At 39.6% G+C, this 26,049-nt stretch overlaps 1 protein-coding gene across 2 annotated transcripts in view; it reads right to left on the reverse strand.

Annotated features, from left to right (window-relative positions):
* Positions 1–25,826, reverse strand: part of pdzrn3b (PDZ domain containing RING finger 3b) — a 58,020-nt gene extending 32,194 nt beyond the window's left edge. The window contains exons 1-3 of one of the 2 annotated variants that reach the window (XM_020632690.3): positions 24,987–25,826; positions 19,471–19,557; positions 16,800–16,907 (exon numbers count right to left, since the gene is read on the reverse strand). In XM_020632690.3, coding sequence (XP_020488346.2) covers positions 16,800–16,907; positions 19,471–19,557; positions 24,987–25,700 — 909 coding nt within the window. In that variant the 5' untranslated portion in view covers positions 25,701–25,826. The remainder of the gene's footprint in view (positions 1–16,799; positions 16,908–19,470; positions 19,558–24,986) is intronic. The other variant, XM_020632691.3, reaches the window with a different exon arrangement.
* Positions 25,827–26,049: the final 223 nt, after the last annotated feature.

Below are 26,049 nucleotides of genomic sequence, written 5' to 3' on the forward strand. Positions count from 1 at the left end.
TAGGCCATTAAGGTGTGGTTTTGTTACTAGTCTAGAAATCTAATTCTTACATCCTTCTATTCTTTAATCAAAAAAGATGTAAATACAGGATGAAGCAGAAATGTTGTCTAAAGACAAGCAGATGAATTTGAACTTGGTCCAAACCTATAAGGTGTTTATCGTCAGGCTTTTACATTTTTAAATATCAGTATTAGTATTTAAAAAAAAAACAACTAATACTCTTAAAAATGTATAAAGTCAAGACTATGTGATCATAGAATAGGCGTCAAGAGTCAAAGTCAGGGCAAGTGGTGTAAACATTTTGATGCAATAGTGCAATTGAGGTATCTGCAGGTGGTAAGTCGACATGTGCAAACATCAATCACTGGAGTAAACCATTGAAAGGACAACATAGGTTATGGTGATCTTGTTTTTTTAATATTTGTAAGACATTTGAATTGAGACATTTCTCTGTTAAAAAAAAAAAAGAACTTTTCCAATTGGTAGATATTGTCAAAACAATTATCTTATTAAGAGCCATATTATTGTGTTTTAAACACTACGCCATCTAATATTAGAAGTAAGACAAAGAGTAATTTAGCTTTAGTATGTTGATTGTTTCAATTTTTGACAACATGGCAGGTTCCTCAAACGCTCTAAATCGGGACTAAAGACAAGACACCTTAAAAAATGAAATGCCTTGTCATCTAACAATTTTCCAGCCCATCATGCCAAAAGAGAAAAAGGGAACAGAGATCAAACACAAACACTGGGGACCCAGCCAGCAAACACAGCAAAGGCCTTGTTGTTTTAAACTAAAGCCTCACATCCAAAACCACTGCCCTCAGTCCACTCCTTAACCCTCTCCACCAATACCCTGACCCCCCTCCCCCCCTCCCCCTCCCCCTCCCCCATCTCTTCTTAACTCTCAAAAAGCCCAACATGGAAGTAATGATGCCAGATGTGACCAATCAAGCTGATAAAGAGCAGGGTCTGCTATGGACCATTGCACAGCTGTGAGTGCAGCTGTGCACAATTGTCAAGCCAGTTCGCTAGCTCAGAGAGAAAAAAAAGTAAGAGAGAAGAAAAGACAGATAGCTGGTGAAAAAAAATGGTACTGTCCGCTGAGATCAAAGCATTTACATCTCCTCTAGATTCATCTTCCTGCCACTTTAAACCCAACAACAATTTAGTCATTGTATTCCAAAAAAATTCCTTCTTTAAAAGAAAAAAACAATGTTCTCCTGTCTGTCTATCCCCCCCCCCCCCCGCGCTCTTCACTGTTTTTCCATGCCTCCATTCCTGCAGGAACAGAGCCTGCTCAACACATTAACAAGATATCCTGTTCTGACAGCAGCTTTAGTCTAAATCAAACCATTATGAAGACTTATGCCATCTAGCTGCAGATTTTGGAGATGTTATATCAATCAAACCTAGAAATACCTATGGGAAGATAAAAAAAAAAATGCTCTTGCAAAAACAGTTCCAACAGAAAACTTCAAGAATTGGACCTCTTAGGTACCTCAACTCATTTGCAAAAAAACATAAATGTGATATAAAATGCAATAATGTTTGAGTTTTCATAATTCTCTGCTCAATGAAATATACTTTCATTGTGCAAAAAATTTACAAAAGTAGTGCCAGAAGGGTCTTCAGTCCAATTCAGTGCCACATCATTTTGTTCGGAAATGTTCGTGCGGAGTGCTCACTTCATTTTGAAACATAAAAATGTAAAGTTGAAAAACTATGCATGTCCCCAATGCAGTATGCTAACATCATCTGTGGTTTCTCTTGCCTTCACGACCAGTCTCCACTATTTTCCCTTTGATTGATTATTTAAAAAATCATGGTAATGATTTAATCCGTTAAAAACTAGTACCTAGTCCTCCAAGGGGGCGGCCCGGGTTCGAATCCCACCTGTGGCTCCTTTCCCGCATGTCATTCCCCACTCTCTCTCTCTCTCCCTGATTTCCAACTCTATCCACTGTCCTGTCTCTACATTACACACAAGAAGCCCAAAAATAAATCTTGGAAAAAAAAATAAAGTGTCCCAAAAAACTAGTTGAAGGCTTTGTACCAGTCTTCACGAGTAACGTGTATTTGCTTACTGCTGACTCACTCAGTACCATCAGAGTCCAAATGTTGGGTGAACTAAATGTTGCATTCAGAAATTAGATTCTTAAACGAAACATTTTTGAAATACTTTTTTTTTTCTTTCCCAAAAGAGCTGATGAAGCTTCAGACCAATCAAAGCGCACAACAGGCGCTCTGTTGTAAGCTTTGGCTAGCCACAGCCACCAAAGGGCCTCATGGATGAATGTGTAGCTTTAAGAGAAAACCATACATACACACAGAGGCCCCCCCACACACACACACACACACACACACATACACAAATGCATGCACGCACACACACATGCAGGTAATAAAGTAAAAACAGTGGCTACCAGAATTAACTGCAAAAACAGCGACTAACTTTTCAGAATTCAAACCTTGTGTCACATTAAGAATGTCTGGGTATTAGTTGCTTGCCATCTGCAACTTAGGGGACCAACCCCACACTGTGTCTTTCACTGTATGGTCATATACCAGAAAGCACTTCAAAGGTTGGACACAGCTCTTACTCCCCTTCAGCCCTACTGCTAAAAGCAGGCCTCCAAGGTGTAAGGATAAAAATGACCTATTCCAGGATAAACATAGGTGGGTGGTAGAGAAGAAGGTTTATATGTCTGCACTATGGAGAGAACAGCATACCAGTGTCTTAGGCAAAGTCCCCAGAATACCTCCAGGTTGCTTTCAGTGGAAATGGGAATGTGCCTGCTATTAATATAGATTGTTTCTAGGCTGTCACATAGCCTGTTGGATAGACATGTGTTTTTTTATGCCCTCAGCACTAGTTTAAGCAGGAGGTTATCAGCATTCAACCAGATGATGACATGCAGAGGCTCAAGATGAGGTTTCATGGCGATGTATTGATTCCTTAATCATCAATGCTATTAGTTTTCACCACAGTTGTTTGCTTTGACACTTCATGTCATCCAAGCGTGCAATAAAAGAGATCAGTTTCCCTCATGCCAAGTTAAAGGCTAATATATAGCTTCTCTTTGGAGTCGAGTTATCCATCCTGCCTACGAGGATATAAATCAGATTCAGAACTTTTGATGTTAGGAAACAAGAACCATAACTTCAAGAACACATCAAGGGACAGAGATAGTGTTTATTTCATACAAGACTGATCATGATTGAACAGTTTTTACAGAGAGTAGTGTCTACTGGTATGCACGTAGTTTGATTTTATTTTATTCATGTGGCCTCCCTCAACACAAGTAACCATCTCCTATAGATCATTAGATATTCATTCTCTTTAGTTTTAAATTAAACTTGGTCGGGGCACTGGCGTAGCTCATGAGGTAGAACAGGTGACCCGTAAACAGAGTCACTAGTCGCTGGTCCAGAACCTGTGACTCTTTGGTTCATGTCTTACACTCTCTCTACCCGACATTTACTGTCTCTCCCCAGCTGTCCCATCTAATAAACGCAAATCCTAAAAAAAAAAAAAAATCTTCAAAAATAAACGAGGCTTGGCAGGGGACATCGGCCATTTCCAATTAAGCCCAACTATTACAGACAAACCACAAATGTTTGATGTAGATTTAACAAGTAGCTGAATGTGGTTCAGCGCATCGTTGCAACATTGAAAATAATTAAGATCATGATTGTTGGAGGCAATAAACATTGCTTTCCTTCATCCGACTGATGAAGTCAAACTCCAACAATAAAGTTACGCAGGGAAATGGTAAAGATGCCTGCAAATTAGGCCAACCCCACACAAACATAGTCTGCTTATTCGCTCTGGTCTGAGTCAGACAGCTCCAGCTGAATGCTGAGGCAAGCTCTTTCTTATTTAATCATTTCCCCAGCCTAGTTCAGCTCATAGGTCTGCACTGCCAAGTCACAAAATGGCTGCCCTGCACAGTACCTAAATCAGAACTGATTTAAATCAGCAACACGCCTGAGAAGTGGGGCTTCATTTTCAGACCGACTGTGGGAAGGGAAGGCAGAAGTAGTACTCTTCTTCAAATGAAATAATCATGGCATAAACACATGACATAAAGATAATTCACAGCAAGCTGCCCCTGCTCTCACTTGGAGAGCTTTAGGATGATTTATAGGCTGCAGTTGGCCAAAAAGGGGGAATTTTTGACTAGGCTCAGTCATTCCTATTAAGGGCTTATTACTAGAGGAGTTGAGCAGCAGTCAGAGGACAGTGTGATTTTCTGTATGCGTGTTACCACAAGGGATTGTGCTACAAAAAATATCTCCCCACCTAACATGGGAAAATGTAAATGGACCAGTCTTCAGACAACTCAAAGTGCCTTTAAACACCATCTGTACCACATTAACAAAGACGGCAGAGGGTATGACTAAGCTACGATGTTAAATGGCCATCAGTATTACACATTCACATGCCACTGACATAGCAGCGGTAAGGTGGGGATCAAAGCCCAACATTCTGGTTGAGAGGTGACCAACTGTACAACTGAGCCACAGTCGTCCCATGGTAGCCAACAGCAGTGGAAAGTTCAGTTTAATCCTAAATACGTTTTTTTTTTTTTTTTACATGAATACCTTGTCACTTCCAAGTATGATTCTCTTGTTGTAGAGAAGCAGCCATCTCTACAGCATTCAATATGCAGAGCACCTACAGAGTCCAATTATAGGCTTCAGACAAAATGTAAACTCATCCATGCATAATGTCAAATGTCAAATGTCAAATGGCCTCCTCCTAGCTTAGCTTTACCTTTTTCCTGCAGCACAACAGATTGCCATTGGAAACAAAGTTCTAAAAAGTGCATTTACTTTCTCAGGTCAGACATCTATCGATCGAGTGCACAATCTTTGAAATTAGCATTGAAGCATGACATAACAAATGAAATTAATTTCACTTGTTCAGCCTTTATGAACATTAATCATCAAGTCAGTCCCAACCACTCGCCCAGAGGCTTACACGCTACACTTGATAATTTGCAGGCAATTGATGTTGACGAGCCGTGTTGTGACACAGTGACCTCGGCTTTCTCAAAGTACATGGACACACTTTCTCCAATTAGCCCTGTTGTGTTTAGCTATCAGGTTTTACAGGGAGGGCCATTAGAGTGGATTACAGTATGCGAACAGCCTACATGGCTCTAGTAAGAACTACAGTGACAAACAAGTCTACATATATAAACAAATGTACTAAAAGTGTGTCTTCATAAAAAGAAGTAATAGGTCTATTAATATCTATTCTGGTACGAACAGCAATGGCAAACAGTAGCTTTTGTAGAATCACTTCATTGTCCATGCTAAACTGATGTCCACTCCTACATATACTGGAGTCATAACAGCAAAATTGTTTTTGCATACCCTTAGTGGAAGTTTTAATTAATTCAATCCGTCAATTGGAGTACAGTTATGAAACAACAAGAACAAGAGGCTAAGCTCAACCAAATACCAATCGTTTTCTATCACAAGGCTTTTTGTGTACTGTTGGCAAAAGCACTGCATATGCCTCCCATGTATCGTAACTCGTATACTGTAAGGATGTTTTCTATGGATTAAAAAGAAACATTTTGTTAGAACTTTTCTAGAAAAAGTTGTGAATACAAATTATCTTTAATTTAGATAAGAACTTTTCAGATTCATTTAAAAATTACAATCCTTGTTGCCGGCCAAACCTCTTTATCCTTAGTGTGTTAAGACTGTGATGCACGTTTTTCATCCTTTTCCTTTTGCTAATAAAAGTTCAAGAAACCTGTGTGTCATCAGCAAGACTAGTACAGTATACAGCCACAACACTTGCCGTGTGCTACGATGCTGTGAGCTAATGCTTATGTCAGCGCGCTGTATTGACATTGCTATCATGTTGATGTTTATTTGTTATTATGTTTGTCATGATTGCTTTTTTGATGAACCATCCAAATTGAGCGCTGCCTTTGGGTTGTATGGTTCTAAAATAACATAATAAAGTGAAGCTGGCATTAATAGTACATGTGACCCTTACAGTACAAATGGAACTGTATGGATCCTGAAGATGTACTTGTTCCAAACTGTAAAGTACTTCGAAATACTTCAGATATTTTTTTTTTTACAATGCCAGTCCTTTGAGTTTTCTCGGTTATCCAACAAGCTAAACTTTTAGTGTGCTTGTGTGTTTCAGAGTGTTTCCTTCAACCCAACCCCCTCTCTTGTCCCACCTCTCCTCTCCCTCCCAGACATGCTCTGATGGAGAGATAAGTTGAAGGTCATCCTGAGAGAACAGAGGCTCGGCTCAGGAATTTGTGGAATAACATTCTCTTGTTCACTGAACAAAAAAAGCACATCAGAGGCCGGTGTCATATAGGCCTGTGTCATCAATGGTAACAACTTGTCTGGGACTGAGAGCTTGATTTCGGAGACCACTGAGAGTGACACAAACAGTCAGCAGCAAATTACAACAATTTTCTGTTTTAATAACTGTTTGTTAAAAAGGAAAGGAGATAAGATTTTATATAACATTTAATAGTTACACTTCTTACCACTGATCATGAACTAAATACGTTTTTTCAAAAGCATGGCCATATGCAACAAAATCAGTTTTTAGGCATTGCTTCAAATGCAAAACCTTAAAAAAAATGCAGCTTGGAGTTTTTTTTCCACTTTATGCAAACATGGATCTTTCAAAAAATAAGACAGATTCTTATATCACAAGAGAACCCCGACATGAAAATTATATACTGTAACTCAATTCTGATGTCCCCCCCCCCCCCCCCCCCCATGTTTCCTGTCTATCGTCAAGCTATCCAGTCCAAATAACATCCACATGCTTAGATTTGGAACCAACGCTATAAACGATTTCATTCACATAGTTCTAGGGCTGCTAGATCATGGTAAAAATCCTAATCCCTATTTTTTTTTATTGATGAGATCATGATTATTAATCCTGTTTACTCATCAATTAAACAACATCTGCATAACATGCATTTATTGAACACTCTTAACACTTTAACACTCTGAACATGTGGAAAACAAGTAATGTTTATCCCCAAATAGGCTATTGAGTCTCTTACAGTTGAATGTTTTATTGGGGATTTATACTTTATTCAACAGGGATTTGAAGAAGAGAGAATAATGAGTACTCAAGATGATACAGTGTTACACTTCACTCCAAAATGATGTACATCTGAGGGTAAATATACACAATTGTTGGACGAGGGGAGATGAGGAGAACCTTCTGAAAAAACACTGTAAAAAAACAAAAAAAACATATTTTTTTGCAGACTGAAAAATGCAAAGTCAAGAGCTTCTCATTCAGCAGGATGGCATTGGAAAGAATGCATTTAGAAAGAGCTAACTGGAAGAGTTAATTCACTGCACATCACCGCTGAGTGAGTGGAGTCTCCAGTCTGCCCCCCTAGAGTTTCTGCATCATGTAGTTTAATTCATGGGCTGCAGAACACAGCCAGGGGGAGTCAAACAGGATGAAGACACATAACAACAGCAGCCATTTTTTGAACGAGGGAGGAGCTGTGTTTTTACTGCTGGAAAAATGAGTGAAACAGCCTAAAAAAACATTTCCAGTTATTTTTAGAGCAAATTTGATCCCCCGTAGTCCGTAAATTTGGAGATAAGAGGCAAGCTTTCCTTGGTATCTTATTTCTTTCGATACCAGTGGTGGCCATTTTATATCACTTGACATCTCAGTATTTTTAAATGCTTTTGAAGTCAAAAAGGTGAAGATTTGTTTGTTGTTGTCAAGCAGCCTGTAAAAACTTTTCTTGATTGAGGATTTTTAAGGTCCATCTTAAAACCTCTGTGGACTGGAAAATGACGCTGTGTAAACATATTGAGACGAAGATAAAGCTGAGCCTGAGAGCATCCCCAATAATCCAGTTTGAATGTTCTTCTTGGGTTGAAAGTTGGTCAACAACCATGGCAGAAAAAGCAAGAACTGACATATTCAGTTAAGCTGCATGAAAAGTAATTCAACTAACAGGTTGTGACCCACACAGGGTTCAAACTGAGCCTTATGTACAGTAAGGGCCGGACGTGAAACTTATTTTTGCAGCAAGTTTCTTGTAGCTAAAAAAGTGAAGGTGAGTTTTTTTCTGCACAAAAGGAACAGAAAAAAAGTTACTCTGGTTGCAAATGTGCTACAAGTAAATGAGAGTTCATTTTCATTTTGGATGGTAGCATTTTGTAAACCTGTGTTTTTAAAAAAGGTGCTATATAAATAAAGTTATTATTATAAAGTTAGTATTATTTGCCCCATGTTGGTGCAATATTGTCTTTGAACACTCTGAGTAGCAGCAGGACTGTTCAAAGAACACCAACTCAGACTTTCCAAAATCAGATAAAGGCCTTGTCTCCAAGTTCCAAGGGACAACTAGGAGAGGTCTTACATTGTTTTGGCTCTGATTCAAGGAATTTGAGTCCTTGACTCACACCCTTTCCCTGTGATACATGTTGTAGGGTAACAGTCATTCAGCACAGCAAACACTAGAGAAAACATACGTTTTTATTTCTTCTAAAACTATTTTAATTAGAGCATGGGTTGCTTAAGATCCTAAAAAACGTCTTGGTGTAAGATCCGCTTTGTGTAAAAGCTAAGCAGTCAGTATGCTTTGCTGAGAGACATGCAGCAGCTGTTGGCCTAATATAGCATGGCTATAGAGCAGAAGGGCCCCAATTAAAATCTATGTAATTCAGAGTACAGACAGAAAAGTAGGCCAGCAAAGACCACAGGTAGGCTTTTCTTCATTTTGAACTGGAAAATCAGGTAAATCCTACAATCCTCCTGACAATTGATGTGAAAATAAGAAAGATTTGGTGACAGAAATACAAATTTAGCTTTAAAGTGTTTCAAATAAAAACAGAACTACGCAAATCCCTGACTCTGGTCAAATTCAGCTTTTTCTACATCAGACCTGCTTCAGCTGGCTGGATTCCTGAGTTCTCATATTTTCCATGTCTTGTTTTTGTTCTGCTATCACTAAGGGTACATGTCCTGGCAGAATGAGGCAAAAAGATGCCATAAGATATGAAAACAAAAGAAAAATGATATCAAAGGTTAATCTAGGTCATAGCTGAGAGACAGTTTTGACAGTGTGCTGAGCATAGTCATGAAGCAGATGCAAAAAGAGAAGGCAGGACGAAGTATTTCAGTTATTCTGAGCAAAAACACGAACAAATCAGTGTCCTTTTGGACCTAATCTTTTAGCCTAGGAAGACTCTCCACAGACTTTGGATGTACAAATAAACTATGAGCATCCTAATTATTTTCAACCTTCATTTTTCAAAGTCATGGCCTCCTTTTCATTTATTATTATTATTCACCAGATAACAGACTGTGTGGAAACAAAAGGCTTAATTTCCTTGAATTTGAAAGAAAGCCGAAGGCAGTTGATCTTCTGGTGTTAAACAAACTTTCAAATATATTTTTTAAAATATTGTTATGTCAAGACAGGATAGACATAAAGTTAAAGACATCAGAAGTTAAATTACAACCCCTTCTCTTTTCTCTTTTCAATGGGTACTAAAACATCTTATTCAAGAGGATATCCTATACCACCATTATGGCCTTGGGCTTTACAAAAATGCAAAGAAAAGAAGGGAGAAACATACCTGGATCTTACTCCAAGGTGCAGACACAGTGGCTGCCACTGTGCATTCACGAGCATAACTCTCTTATTAAATGCTAAATATTATTGCAAAGGTTTTAAGCAAAATACTGCTCAGTTTGTAGGAAGAAGAGGTATCTTTCGTGACAACTTGATGTTGACGTTGGCAGAGGCTGTGCTCTATGCGGGTGGTCCTGAACTTATCCTGAGCATGCATGCCATTTATTTACTTTCTTTGCCTAGGCAGAATATGTCAAAATCCACAGTAATTCGGTGCACACAACCTTTTCAACCCCGGGGAGATGTACCATTTTAAGGATAGGAAAAGCTACTGAACACGTTCCTCTCATAGCCCTGTTTTGTAAAACAGCAAGTGTGCATGTAAGTGTGCCTAACTATGTATGTGAAGTCTTGCTGGTGTTATGACAGCAGAATTGTGATAGTTGTCTCAAGTGTGTGAAGATGTGCCTCAAATAGGGGATTAGTGATTTACATGCTGTAGTTTGGATGCATTTCAGGGTGCCACTAAAAGGAAATGGCGGGCCATTATAGGTCAAATAAGGAACTGTTAATGAGCCTATTAGGATTCAATTGAGGGTAGTTATGTAGGAGTTGGTGGACATTCTGTTTTTGGGGGTCTGGGGCTGACAAGAAAATCAGCTGGCACTGCAACTTATGCTGTTCCATTAACAAAAGGCCAAGGACTGATAGGCAGGAAAATTAGACTGAATTCCGACGGTCTATTTCTGCCCCTTTTTTTAACCTTTCATGAGCCATAAATTAGCCCATTAGCTCTAATGAACAAGTAGTTGCTGGAGACTTTGTTGGAGCAGAGCAAACACATTTACAGTAGACCCAGGCTCTATGTCTCCACTGTTTAAACTTTAGGGAGAAGACAATATTTGATGTATGTTGAAGAAGTAGAAAAGAGCTTTTCTGGCTTGAGCAAGGCACAAGCCCGATTTCAAGACTTTAAAGAATCTACTTCTTGAAAATCCCCCAGCCCCCATATGGAGCAGTGGAAAACAAAGGTGTGCTTGTCCTCACTCCCTAAAACCCGCTTTGTATAGGGCAGTGGCTACCACCAGAAGCTGATTATGGACTCTTTAAAGTTAGATTTGATTTAATGTCCTGCTTCTGCCTCAGCAAGAACACGCGGCACAGGAATGTGGCTTGCTGCTAGGATTGGTTTGCTTAGCCTAGGGTGGATTCATACTGTCAAGGGCCAGACGGGGAAATACAGTGGGGCCAAAATTAGCTTGCCTATCTGGGGAATGAAAACACTGCCTGCACACGGGACAAAATTAAATAGAAGGTCCTCACAAAGGCCTATTTCTTGCCTCAGAATGCTAAACAACACGTGATATCCCTTAGGAAACTAGCCTCCATGCCTGTTCTTAAGAGCCCTTTGGGTCAGAAATAACAACTAAGAAACATTGAGCAAGTGTCCTAACGAGGATCCATTTGCGGCAAAACTAATTAACAAAAGTTTCTAGCCAATAAGACAGTTCAGTTGGAGCTGACAAATACAATCCAGCAGGATTGAAGACTGTGAGAGTTTTGAGATGTTTAGTAACTCACTGTGGAACACCTCGCAACTAATTCAGCAAGTTACACTTAACAGAGGACTTCCACCAGATACATGAGCATTGGGTGTCCGCTCTGCTCCGCTACAGCTCTGTGCACCCTTGTCCATCAACACCCAAAGGCTGCGTTCAACAGACAGCTGGAGTGCCAAGACCAAGGAGTTCCCGCGGTAATTATAGATGAGATAATACAAAGTATGCGGTATAAAACCGTATAAAAACCATAATAAACGCATCAACAAAACACATAAGGTCATTGTTCTGAACCGTCAAAACAAAATGTTTTATTCTGAAAAATAAACCGGATGTGTTCATGTCGTTTTCGATGTCTGACTTCTTGTCCTGCTCGATCTGCTATGTGGTAAATTGATGAGCCATGCTCCAGCATAAGTAAAAAAACTGAAGCCTTACATCTCAGCTGCAGACTGCTGGGACTGAGCTGAGACAGCGCAACGGAGCACACATTGAATAAAGTCAAAACCTATCAGCTCTGCTGGCGTAACGGAGAGAGATGGATAGAACAAGCATCTGTTGGAATTAATGGTTGAGACACTGCAGATATTTTGTTTAACTGAGTGCCATATTTTTTTTAAATCTCCTTAACATGCTGCAATTTAGGATGAAGTTGCATTATTCTACAGAGGTAAAACTCTAAGCAAAGATCAAAAGCACATTTACTTTTTCATTTATTATAATACAAAATGTGGCAACATGGTCACTGGAACAGGTTGCCACACAATAAAGCTTATGCTGCTGTAGTTAGGTTACAAAATCTTAAATTGTTTTCCAGACATCAGGCTTTCTCTTACCACATCTGTCCTTCTTTTACTAAAGCACATCATGCAAAAATATAATATGCATCTATAGAGGCCTTCTGCAAAATATGGCCAACATGCAAAGAGTACCTGCTTTCTTGCAGCGTCTTTTACAAAACTGTGCCAACACAGACATGCCAGCAAATTTTGGTCCACTCCAAAGTACCTTGTTTTATAGAAAGTGGCGATAAATGAAAGGTTATTTAGCTTAATCATATAATTTATATCCCCATGTCTGTATCTATTCTATTACAATGACATCAAATGGATATATTATGCCAAGACTGTCTTAGTGGGGACACATTTATGTCAGCTAGCCACTTCTCCATCCAAAAACACATACAACTGAACTTTCCACATCTGTTTACTTCAAAGTTCTTGTTGCTGTTCACCCTCTGTAACCTAAGAATGTTTGAGGATTTATAAGGCAACATTAACAACAGCAGCTGAGGCATCTCTATTGTCTTCCTATTTTCACCCTAAGAGGCCCACAGAGGCCCTTCATTCTGTTTAGTTGGAATGCAAAAAACGATTGATGAAAGCGAGAAGTCTTCTTGGTAAACAACAACTAACTTATACCAGTGTTCCAGCATTGCTCAATGTGGAGTCACACATAAGAAAAAAAAAAAACTATTTCAGCTCGCCAAGAGATCAGCAAAAACAGATTGAGGTTTTTATGAGACAATGTCTGAAGAATGAATCATTCATGTACTCTTTCATACCAGGCTGTAGCTCAGTCAGAGGACAGCAATGTGCTATCACACCCCCCTCTAAGAGCCTGTTATAGAGGAACAAGCCGTAGATCATCATGTTCATGTTACATCCATATAGACTTACTGGAACTAGCACCTCTATAACAGGAAGGGAAAACAGCTCAGCACCTGTAGTAGTCTGCCTCTACAGATGAACTAGCTTTTTATTGCACAATGTAACATGATTGTCCCTTTACAGTGCATCCACAATAACATGGCTATGATATACTTTGAGAATGGCTGTCAAAATGACCACCTCTGTATACTTGTCTCCTGTGTTGGACAAAAAGAAACTAAATGATGGTGGTGATGGAACAATACGTTTCTGAATTTGCACAAGTCAGTAGTGAATCAAATGACGGGGTCTCAGCTAAATGTGGTAGCCTTTAGTGGGAACCCCCCCTCAGAGAATCTCACCCTGTGATTAACTTAGCCCAGAAGAAGCCAAAAACTGGTGAACATAGTAGCACAGGAGAGTGAACAGTATATAATGATATACTGTTGTCTAGTGCAGTAAAGTGAATACAGCTTTAAAACAACCTATTACAAAAGTCTGACTAGAAGATGCCTGTTAAAATGTTAAGAAATGCTGGTGCTAACATCTTTAAAGGGATACTTCACCCGTTGAAACATGAATCTGTATTGACATTGGGTCATATATGTAGAAATGTGAAATACATTTTGAAGTTGGTGCCTTCTTGACCGAGAAAAGGCAGAAAATGTATTTTTGGCTCGTGTGGATAAAAGACAACAACTCCCAGAATGCACACCACCGCAGGCCACTCCCACCGAAGCTAGGGTGCTCTACTTACAGACATTTACTACAACACATACGGCCGTTTCCGCAACTGATTCCGAGATTTCTTCCAGAAGGAATTGGCATCTTGGAAATTCCTGGCAGCAAACGGACTCTATGTCTGTGTTCATAGGCAAACAGTGAGAGCACTTTTTTTTTTTTTTTTTTTTTTTTATCAAAGATTAGGCATGAAAAACAAGAAAACTGTAATGACAAAACGCCTCAGATAGCACGTCCTGCAATGTGACTATTACACAAGTGCACATCACCATTAGGATGGTAAACTCATATTGTTCAGCCCTATCACAAAGGTTCCTAAAAAGGACAGAGCAACAAGCTGTTGTTTTCAAAAGTTGAAAACTGAGATGTCATTCCATCCCATTCTTTCTTTTTTAGGTCTGACAAACTTGACATCAACTTCTTGCTGTAACACCCTAAAAAAAAAAAAGGACTTGGAAATATGAACTACCTCCTCTTCTATCAGGTTTCATATCTGAAGCGCTAATGTATATTCTTATTTCAATGGCTGAATGATTTATTGTCTAATAAACTCTCAGCGTTTGAAAAAAAAAAACATCACTTAATATGGTGCTTTGCTACATCCGTAGGCCGTTTGTGTTTCAGCTCATGTGCTGTCCTCATTGGAGATGTATTATAACTTTAGCCACACTAGCTAAAAACAAGACAAACCCAAGTAGGCCACTGTCCAAAAGCAAATCTGAACTCAACTCTAATAAAGCGGGGAACACACTGCAAGATAATCGGGCCAATTTTTACAATATATTTACAATCAGAAATCCTGTTGTGTGGGAAGAACACTGAGGACGGCCGAGCACGGACTCTGTGATTTGCCTTGTGGGACGGAAAAATAGCCAATAGGTAAGCAAACTGGCTGAAGCACGAAGCTCAACAAACATTACCATGGCAACAACAGCAAACGGGAAGCATGAAGTTAGATAGATGTCATAAATTCAGGACCGACTTGTTGATTTGCGGCAACAACATGAGTGTTTTTTTACAACAAGTCCGTAAACAAACTACAATCCAACTGACCAGGACAGGAGTAACGCTGGTGCATCAACAAAAACAACAACACACATTTAGCTTGACCATCATGTTTGTTTACTCTTAAGTCGCATTTGACTGCGTGAGATGACGCGTTTTGATAGTCGAGACTGTTGGTTAATGAATCGGTTAGTGTGTGGTTTGCTGAGTTGCACACCACAAGAACTGAATTGTTCATCTGGCATGATTTGTCATCATGATTTGGGTCTCTCACATTTTAAAAATCTTTTAGTGTGTGCCAGGCCTTAGATAATAAATAGTGCCTTGCTACCTCAAAACCAGATCCGATGCAAGAGATGTTCTTTGGTAACACAATACAGAAACTTGCCCGTTAAAGCCAATCCAGATTATTTCCTAGTCCTCATACATGCCCAAATCAACATATACACACAATTATATATATATATACAAAAAACTGAGCAATGCAGTGGCATGCAAAGACCAAGCAACAACCCCCATGGATTAAGCATATATGGAAGTGCCAAAGACTGTCCCTCGAGTAGCCACTTAAGGCTGCCTCCAACAGCTATACTCACCCTATTAGGCTCCAAATAAAATGCCAAACTTTACAACAGAAATACCAAGAGATTACAGCGACAAAAAACAGGTTTGTTCTCTATGGCTCATGTCTCTAATTAACTGTAGGGGTTCATACAAATCATGCCTTTAAGTTACATTTATGCTTGCTACTTTGAGTTTATACATGAGACATTAACACAGCTAATTTAGTCACTGAACTTTTTTTTTTTTAAACCATACAAATACTATGGCTTATTGTACAGTTTATTGAAATGAGCAGCCGTACAAGAAGACTTTGCGCCAGTATTCACTTAAATTCAATTCTAGTATTATTCTAATGACTTCAAGAGAAAATTAGCAGGTATACATCGCTCCTATACCTGAGGTTTAAGATGTTTAAATACATAGATTTATTTACTTGTGGCTGCCCATGCATGGGTGTCAGGATTGTTGTTGACTTTTCCCTGTGTAGATAAAAACATGTCGCTCACCAAAAAACTCTTGAATCTTTCAATAAGCTCTTGAAGTTAATTTAGTTTAAAAGATAAACAGAACTACGGTCAACTATCACCACAAAAAGGAATCGTACTGTTGAAAAAAATGATCACAACCTTACACATTCACCAGCAAATGAGTCAAGGGCACAGACTGTTTAACAAAATATGGTCTCTTGTGGCTCATGAAAACCAACATGGTAGCAGTTGGTATGCCAAATAGGCAGCATGAAAACCAATGTGTGATGTCAGTGTGGCTATGTCCATAATTTATACAGTCTATGGCAAACACTGCAGCCTCACATATACAGTACTATACATATTCACACAACATATGAGCAAATCCGTCTTGCTCATCATACGGCCTGACTAATTCATTCTGCTTTTGAAAAGGGGACAAGTTAAGTGCGTTACTTTAAGATATATATTTAACTGAGGACTAGCATGTCACATCTTAGTTATGGTGTTGCAGTACTTAGAACCACAACGTTCTGAAAAACAATGGGAGGCGTATGGGAGGCTTGTGGTAGATTGCTTGTTGCACATTTGTACTGGCTTCAGGATAGGATACAGTGACTACAGTCCAGATGTGTGAGTTCCTGTCATGTAGGCAAATTCTGTTAACATCTCTGTAAGACATGTAGCTACTTATCCAAAAGCTACAGTGCAATTTTACTGAGGTTTGATAATAAAGCCTGAGACAAACCATATTTCTAATCACAGCGATGCCTGTTGCAGAATGTTGAGCTTTGTGACACATCCCTCTTGTTGACCTCAGGTGAGATGGCCTTTCTATGACTCAGTTTAAATGCCAGGAGAGGATGCTGTACTACAGCTCTATCATAATATAAGAGTTGGGAGTAAGCAAACACAGTGCGATTTCATTATGCCCTACTTATTTTTTGTCAAATTAGTGATTGGTAAATATCACTCAAATAAAAAGCAATAATCTAAATTCTCAATTGTTTGCTTTCATTCAGCTGTAGTTGAATTTTCGAAGTCAAACTTATTTAATTTTCAGGGATGGTTGTGTGTAACCTCACTTTCAGTTTCATAATGAAGACAGTGTCTGTTAGATAATCCAGCGGTACAAAATAGTAAAAAAAGAACTCTTTCTTCCTCTTTTTTAAATGAAACAGAGTGTCTGCCACATACCTCAATGATTCTGTCGTGTATCTGAAGACCTCCTTCCTTGTCTGCTGGACCTTCTGCAACGATCTTGGATACGAAAATCCCTTCATTTGAAGTGCTGTCATTGTCATCCTATGAAATAAATGGCAGTTATTGTTTGCCACATTATACAAGACGTGTTCAGATTATTTGGCAGAATAGTACTTTTAAAGATCTGTCAAATAATAGAGACCTTATTGAATTTCTTACTGACCTATAAACAAAATGAGTGTAAGGAAGATTTATATTCATATCTCAATTAAATTGGTTAGCTACTTTAAAAGGTCAAAGGAAACATAATGAAGAAATTCACATAGTTAGCCCATACCAAACAAATACATTCACGTCTCCAGTCTCCTAAATTAGAGGTCCTTTCTCAAACTGGACCCTACCCACTGGACCTCCATCATGGAGTAAACTCAATGAGATTTTTTCCTGGTTAAATAAAGGTAAGAATAAAAAAAATGCATTTAATCTAAATAGATCATGGCTTTATTGGTATGATGGTTTTGATCATATTAAGGCTAAGCGTTATGCATAATAAGGGATGTAACTGATCTGACTGACATGCAGGTGTGATGTAGCTTTGTTCCAGGAGGCTAAAGACTTGTCTCAGCTCCACCTATTTAGTAGGTTGACCAAAAGTTAGTTTTAGATAGCATTTCCAATATGGCAACCACCATTGTTGGGCTTCAAAACACCACTCCAGAAAGCAATGGGTGACATCACTGGGGCTATGTCCACATTGTCTACAGGAGCCTCAATGCAAGGGCACAGTGTTATGGAGAGGCTGTAGGAGTGGTTTAAGAAAGGCCCAAAGTGTCCATTAAAAGGCAAGCAACTGAATTAAGTTTGTGCTTCTTAAAGCTATACATATCAAGGGAAATGGTGAAATCTCTAAGTCTATTATACTTTATCAAACCTATCCTTAAACCCTAGATTCAAGGATAAACTTTCAATTTAAATACCTAACAATTATGGGGACTTTTTAAGAGGAACTATCCATAGGGATTTCCCTGAAAACTGGCCACCATGGTGATGGCTGATATGAACCTTAAAGCAACGTCACTTACATGACAACTGAAAACATGGAGGACGCCATGCTGGGAGTTTGTTTCTTTTCTGTGATTGGGTTAATGAAAATAACTGAGTTTGAAAAGAGGCCTAGATGAGGCATTTGAGAGAGTAGAAGCAAAGAGTTTGAAACTAACATTTACAGTGAGAGTTAAGTGGCCGTTGGTGGTAGAGGGTTGTCTCTTGTGGTCGACCAGTCAACATACACTAATATTGAACCAATCACCATGCATGTATGTCAATCAAGGTCCCCCTTGTCCTGAAAGAGTAACCCCCTCTGAAGCAGAACTAAAATAGTTCATAGTTACTGTGGTGCGGAATAAATAGAAGAGGGGAGGGTTCCAAAAGTTTAGAACTATGAAAAAGTTCCTGTGGCCCCAAAAACGCCTATTGTTGACATGTTCACATGTGAGATGGACCTGAGGTACTCTACATTCAACATGTTGGTCATGAACCCAGAGTCGGAACATAGACTGGCTTGAATAAAGCTTTAAACTTCTCCCAAATCATTTGGACACATTTAAATGGCTGCTGAGCTCTGCAACACAGCTACACAGGACACTGGGGAGCAAAGGTAAATGTTATTCAAAAAGCTATTTATTTGACCCACAACCATCCTGCCTTACAATTAACCCTTTCTTAAGAATTACAGACAACGTAGTTCTTCTAGGTAACACAAAACTTGGCAGCTGATATCTCTAAATAAACAATGCCAAAATGATTGCCACATGGAACACGTGTCAAAGCAGGCAACGGGGACATTAGCTATTTTCATTTTTTTACAGAGGGTGCTGATTTAAGGCTTTCAGAGAAGGCAACGGCAAAGTATTATCTATGCTCTCCAATGGTGGAGTGTGATACATGGTTCTGTCACAGGGTTAGGAAAGGTTGCAAATCTACAAGACTGTGGACTGGGGTAAAAACATAGCTTCTTATGTGTAGATCTTTTTATAGATTACTGTCATAAAAAGTTCCACTGTGATAATCTATGTTGCCCGAGAGAAGTACTGCACTTTGACTGTGGAAAAACACTTTAGCACAGTCCCAATGAAACAGATATGGAGATACGGACACCATTTCAAATGAATCTGCAAAACACCATGTAAGGAAGGCAGAGTTGTGGCCCATTTCTAACCTGCCTTCATTAGTTACTTTCAATTCAAAGCCCTAGGTCAGAAAACCTTTCACGGTTAAGTAAGGGATAAATGAACCATTCCTCTCCTCCATGTTTACCTCACCACTAAAATCCCCTCAATTAAATACGAAACAACTGCATTTGAAGCTTTAATCCCATATTTAACTCTCATAAAAGTAAGTATAGCTTTTTTTTTATTTTTTTTTTTATCTGTAATGCCAAATCCACTCAACCAGACCAATATACTAACACAATAAATCTTGATAGATGCGGTCCATCTATCCACAGACTTGCAAACACATGCATGACTGTCTAAGCTCTGTCAGTAAGTACAGGGACAGATTGTGGTGCTTCAAGCATGAGCTATTCATTCCTGGGTGGCCATACGACAGTTTGCTGATAACTGGGGGATATGGAACTCTTTGAGACACTCATCGTTTAACCTACCGTGCTTGGCCTTCCTCCAATGATGTTAAAACCAAGAGATCCGCCCTCACGGAGAAGGACAACAGTCAAGCTTTTAGTGTCTCCTTCCTAGAGACAGACAAACACATAAAAAAAATAGATGGCAGAAAAACATTCTTTATAAATCATTCTTTCCAACTATCCAAAACTATCTACCATTTTAGCAGATTACAGAGATGATACTCTTCACATTTAGGGGAAGATGAGGTGATTTAAAGGATTTTTTTCTCCATCAATAAATCTCAGCCATGTTTCCTTAAAACCAAATTATTCTCCAGCTCACTGGTTTTTAACAGTGATATCTGGCATGGCATCGACAAACTATTATTTCCTTAAATTTAACTGATGAAGAAATAACTTTTCAATTATGCTTGGTAAAAATTGTCTTGTCAAAAACCGAAACACAATAGGAATCAGCGTTATCTTGAATTCACCAAAGATGAGGAGCAGCAACCCCAAAATTCTTCTGATAAAAAAGCTTATTAGGAATGTTCCTAAAATGGTTTAGCTCAAACCTTTGCTGTTATCCTGTTTCTTTGCCAGTCCAAAGACCTAAAGTGACCACTTCAAAGCATTAACAACTCTTTCCTCTCATCGACAGCAATATAAATACATTCACCAGATGACCTCTTACTCTCAGGCAACAAGACATGAAAACCTCTGTGAAACTTTGAGAGTCAGCTCTTAATCTGTTTCTTTAAGCAGGACTTATGAGGTTATTAGGTAACATAATTTCAGCTGCCACTGTAGTGCACTGTGACACAGAGCAACTAAATATAAAGCTGATATTATTGGCATGTACAGTGTCCTGACTGCCATAGGCTAAAAGACCATCTAGCATGTCAGGCCATTCAGGAATGCGTGCCCCTGCACTATGTCACTGCAGCATTCATGACACATGTTTCTGCATTATAGAGACTGTCCTCAAGAAGACAGCTGTACATGAGGTGAAAATCAAGTTGAATTCGACTAAGAATTTAACAAAGGGGAAGATAATAACAGATTTTCCCAATTAATTTAATTTATACTTAATCATCCAAAGGTCAGGAAGAAAATGTAATTGATTTTCGAAAGGTATTTTACACCATGTCTGCAAGGGCTATTAAAACATGCACCAGTAATGACAGAGCATTCATCCACATCTGCAAATACTTAAGCAAAGGTCTAACCGCTAAGAAATGTGGTAAATCTCTTCAGGTTTCCATTAGTTATTTGAAAGGTACGCCTCATAAAAAGCTAAATGTTGTTAGCACCGGAATTGCAAAACAAGATGACAATGAAATCATTTTTCAGTGAAACACATGTATGCTATGTTGAGTAAGTTCGTTCTTAGCAAGTCCTTGGAAAAATATGATCAGAGCAATTTCTTAAAGCAGGAAGAGGGCAAACATGGCGAATGGTGAAACACTTGTCTGCTGCTCACTGGTCACTTGGTACAGTCACACTTTCCGAGTCTGTGTGCCATGTAACTGCTTCGCAGACTCTGGAGCATCAGTGTTGCATCGGCCTTAAAACCTTTCTGTGTTTTAACCCCTCTCCAATTACTCAAAACTAAGGTGTGTCCCCAAGATAGGTAGCAGCATAATAAACTGCTTTATCAGTCCGTTGACATGAGAATTAGTAATAGCTGTTACCCCTGATAGTTTTCATTATTGGGGTCTGCTATATTTCACTGCACTCTATGTGATAGAGATATGCAAGATGCAACATTATTCTATTAAATCATCACACACACAATCATGCTTTGAACTAAATTAGTCTCATAAGATTAGGACTTCGATAACTCATATTTAATTGACTGAAGGCCTGTTTAATATTAAGGGGATTCTGATAGACAGACCTTATTGTATGAAGTATCAAATCCAAGGTTATAAAAAACGTAGAAAAGTAAATGTATTAGAGATAGTCTGAAGCTTTTTCCTAAAACAATCTAATATAGACTTACACAAAAGTATTGCTGCTCAATCATCTTTTGAGGGATTTCCATACAAGTGTGGTTGTGACTGTAGAGATCCTGTACTCTGCCTGGATTTTAAAGTTTTGTCTTGTTGGGGGTGCAGAGGGTCAGCTGAGATCTTGATGGCTAAATTCAGCGTGTACCGGTCTGTCAGGAAAGAAATGCTGTACATTTGCTTCTCAGTTATGTTGCTGCCTAGTTTAACAACTTTGTCCAGTTTGTTCTTATTTCGTAAGGACAGTGCCCCTCCCCGACTTTGGATACAAAAGGTCAGCAAACTTTCAATAAAAGTCTTGTAAAATAGTTTCAGCATAGTGCTGTCAACATTAAAATTTCTAAGTCTCCTCAAAAAATAGAGGCGCTGTTGAGCCCTTTGCTGTTGAGTCAATTTCTGTGTCCTTCATATTTACAGGGGAGAGAGATGACTGTCTTCTAAAATCAATAATTCTTTTAGTTTTCTTTGTATTTAAAATCAAAGAGTTATCAGAGCACCAGTTGTAAAAGTTGTCTATCTCAGCTCTGTAATTGGTCTCATTGTCATTTAAAAGACCTATCAGAGCAGCATCATCTGCAAATGTAATTAATTTACAGTTATCGTGATGACTTGTGCAGTCATTGGTGTACAAAGTGAACAACAAAGGTGAGAGGACACACCCTTGGGGTACTCCAGTGTGAGTGCTAATTATCGAAGAGTTTTTCTCACGGATTGGAACAAATTGTTGCCTTTCAGAAAGGAAGTTATGAATCAACCTAATGAGGGTGTGGTTAACTCCCACACTGCACAGCTTCACAGCCAATAGTTCTACTTGCACAGTGCTAAAGGCAGATGAGAAATTCAGCCAATTGAACAGGCTAATCATAGTGAGGCGAAACACCAAGAAGATAAAGCTTGTTCCAAAAGGAGGGTGAACCTTGGGTTGGCTTTCACAACTTGACACACTTTGGTCTGTTCATCAGCTTGTCTCAAAAGAAACACTAGCCCTATTCAGATTTCCGTCCTGAGGAGTGATATTTACATCCCTGTGATGTTTTACATACAATATGAATGTCGTGGAGGCGTAACAGGGGGATGAAGTGATTCCTACCTCTGTACTGTCTTCAGAGCTAGTGACAGAGGCATGACAGGGGCAAGACAGGACCAGCTGAGCCGGTGGGGGGAGCGCAGCGATGTGTGCATTTCTGACTGTGTCTGTATGTCTACACATGGGACCTTCTGGTTGAGAGGTGTCGACTCTACCAACTGAGCCACAGCCGTCGCAGTAGAACAGTGGTTGTGGTAGTTTATCCTTTGTATTTTCATATATTTTGTATTACTGTATGTTTACTTTGTCTGGCCCTCTTGGATCTCGCCCCTGACAAGTATTCCAGAATCACAAAAAACAACAACAGTCAAACTAATAAAAACTAATCTGAAACTAGCTTAAGAGCTGCATGGTTCAAAATGGAGATCTAAGACCTAATGGAAATTGTGACAGCAATTCTTGCAGCTCTGAAGGAAACCAGAGCAAGGACTGGGCTTTTTGTTTTGACTTTGTTTTATAGCGCCTGCTGGTCTCAGTGCAGAAGTCCAAATAGTGTTAGGCCTTTTATTGGAAACTCCATGTCAGTTATTCCACATATCCAGGTCACACATATTTCCCTAACAGCCAATGACTGGATATTTAAAGAAGATAATAAAATCCTCCATCTGGCTCAGGGATCCTATGCTGAGGAGTGTTGCAGACACATAAACAGACTAAGTAGTGATTAAGGTAACAAAAATGGCAAAACAAGTCTGCCTATTGTTATCATATAAATGTTGATACGTTAAACACATCTAAAGATCAATGCACTTAGTTCCTAGTGCACAGTATTGTGAATGCTGCCTCTCTCACTACCATTTCCACTTTCAGCAAGTAATCCCTCTTATAATGTTCTGTTTGTATTCATGAATGTATTGTGTCTCTGACCAAACAATTCTGTTCACTGCATCCTTGTCGCCTATACTGCAGATTGAGTTTAACACCTTATGGTTATCGGGCTACACTGACCTTAACAAAAGGTGCTTTAGCACGAAGAAGTCACACAAAAATGGTTGTCAACTTAATAAGCAAACCCACAGTTACTGAGCACTTTCACATAATACATAATCAAGCAAAATAAATATTGGGGAAACACTGTGTTTTACCGGTCTCTCTCTCTCTCTCTCTCTCCCTCCTCATCTAGCTCACAGACCGTCTTGATCAAGAGTCTGATTGGACAATGGGCGTGTTTTCTACAAACTGATCTCTTATCTCAGACATTACCTGCTCCAGAGCAGGTAAGGTTATCAGCAAAGGTCACTATGGTGATTTACCCCCGAAAGAAGTGAACCACCAAAACCCTTAATTAACTATGAAGTTAACTTGGTAACAACAAATCCTGCTTCAGTACAAGACTCTGTACCCAGAGTAAGAGCGTCTCTTAAAAACAAACTTACAAAGTAACTACTGTGAACCGAATAATTGACTCTTTTAGTTAACACTGAGGTATCATGGGATTCAATTAATCTATACCTCATGAAGGAATGAATATCCAGCTGTGCTACAGGCCCATCAAGCTTTAGTACCCCAGCATGAGCAAATTAGTAAATATAATATTTCAGAAATAACAAAACTTTATAAAACAATTTCATCAGTGTGACCCGATCTCAAGTTATTGTAGTGAAGGAAAGCTCCTCCCTCTGTTCTTGGACATATTTTATAGCTAAGCCTGATAACACACAACAAGACCACTCCCCTGCTGATCCCAGCAGCAGTGCCAACACTCTACACTAATTCAATTTATTAACTGACTTATGAACTTTCGCTGATGTGGAGAGGCACAATGGCAACAATAAAACACTTGTGCAGGGTTTCCTCGGCTTTAACTCAACAGGAACCTATAGGCTATCTGTCCACATATTTTTTGATACATTCAACAAGTAGCAATCCCCCTACTCTGATGTCACTGTAGGCTGAGGAAATAACTCTAAAATCCGACTTATCATCACATTGTCCACTACACCACAATACATTGGAACTTACAAGCCTTTCAGACTTCGGATGTCCTGGTGGCCTTACATTTCTTGACATCATTGATTCCAACTTATTGGGATCACAATGAGGACAAACATCTGATGAAAGGACGCTTAAAACAAGCATGCTGCTAGAAGGCAACATACCTTCTCTTGTGTACAGAACTGCAGTAAATATTTGGCCCTCCCCCATTGACTGCCAGCTGGCCAGAGGCACAGCTGCCCTCAATGACTCAAAGTAGACTGAAGAAACAAACTACTTAGCGCTGATAGACTCCTGAACATTTGACTGAATGAAGGAGAAACCTTCAGATAAATCCTGCTGACTTTTTCTTTTAATGAATTCCCATCTAAGGTGGAAAAAAACAAAAAAAACTGTCAAGCGACGTGGGTATCTGAAATAGTTAGTCCTAGATGTAATGATTCGTTCAACACTGTTAGACGGGGAGATGTATTAAAGATTTGAAAGAAAAAGGTTCCCTGAAAATGGAAAACAGTGTTGTTTACCTTGCAAGAAAAAGCCACGGTCTTAGTGAGGGATTCGATCCTCTCACTGTACTCTGTGAATTTCTTCTGGTACTGCAGAGCTGTCACCTGAAGTTCGCTGTGCACCGCTGAAAGTTGTGCCAGGAGTGTCTTCTCTCTCTTGTTGGCTTTGATAGTCTGTTTCTTGAACTCTCGATCCAGGCTGATAATTTTGCTCTGCAGCGCACTGTTGTGTGCCCTCAGAGCTCTTACGCAGCAGTGACTGTTTAGATTCTGCTCCCGATGGGTGAGCGTCAAACCGCAGCCGCTCTCGCAGATCCCCACCGGCCTGTAGTCACACGTCTCCCGCAGATGATCATCCATATCCCTCAGGTTGAGCACCTCTCTACATCCTTTATTCCTGCACTTCGCCGGGGAGTAGTCGCAGATCTCGGCATGCTCGGCCAGATGCTGGAGCTTCACCACCGCGTCGCAGCCCCTCGCGTGGTTGTCACATTTGATCTCCAGCTTCAGAATGAGGTTTTTAAGAGGCAGTACGTGATTGAGCTCCTTGGCGGAGATACGCTGACATCTGACTGGGCAGCTGCTCTGCTGGACGACCCAGGGCAACACGCAGCCGGAGCAGAAGACGTGACCGCACGGCGTCGTCAGCGGGTCCTCCAGGACTTTGTCACACAAATTGCATTTGAAATCCGGGTCCACGGTCCCCTTGAAGCGGTCCAACTCGAATCCCATGGTTTCCAAATCCACAATCCAAAACTTGCTGACTCCCCACCCCAGCAGATCTGAGATCGGAGTCGTGGGGGCTTTTCAGCAGCTCATTGGTGGGGCGCTCTCAGAACGACTGTGAGCTGTTCTCCAAAGTCGAACTAATTGACCAAGACTCATGGTGCCTTCACAGGCACCTCGTTCGCCTTAACTTTCGGTGGTCAGTGATGCTTAACCCCAAATAGCCTATAATTAAGCTACTCTATTAACCAAACGGAAATCTTTTAGCTTCGACTTGCGGCGACTTTATTCTTTTTCTGAGGACGTTTAAAATATAAAGATAAAATCCGGATAAAGTTGATTGGATTTTAAATGC

Source organism: Labrus bergylta, chromosome 5 (genome assembly GCF_963930695.1).
Source record: "Labrus bergylta chromosome 5, fLabBer1.1, whole genome shotgun sequence".
Lineage (NCBI taxonomy): Eukaryota > Metazoa > Chordata > Actinopteri > Labriformes > Labridae > Labrus > Labrus bergylta.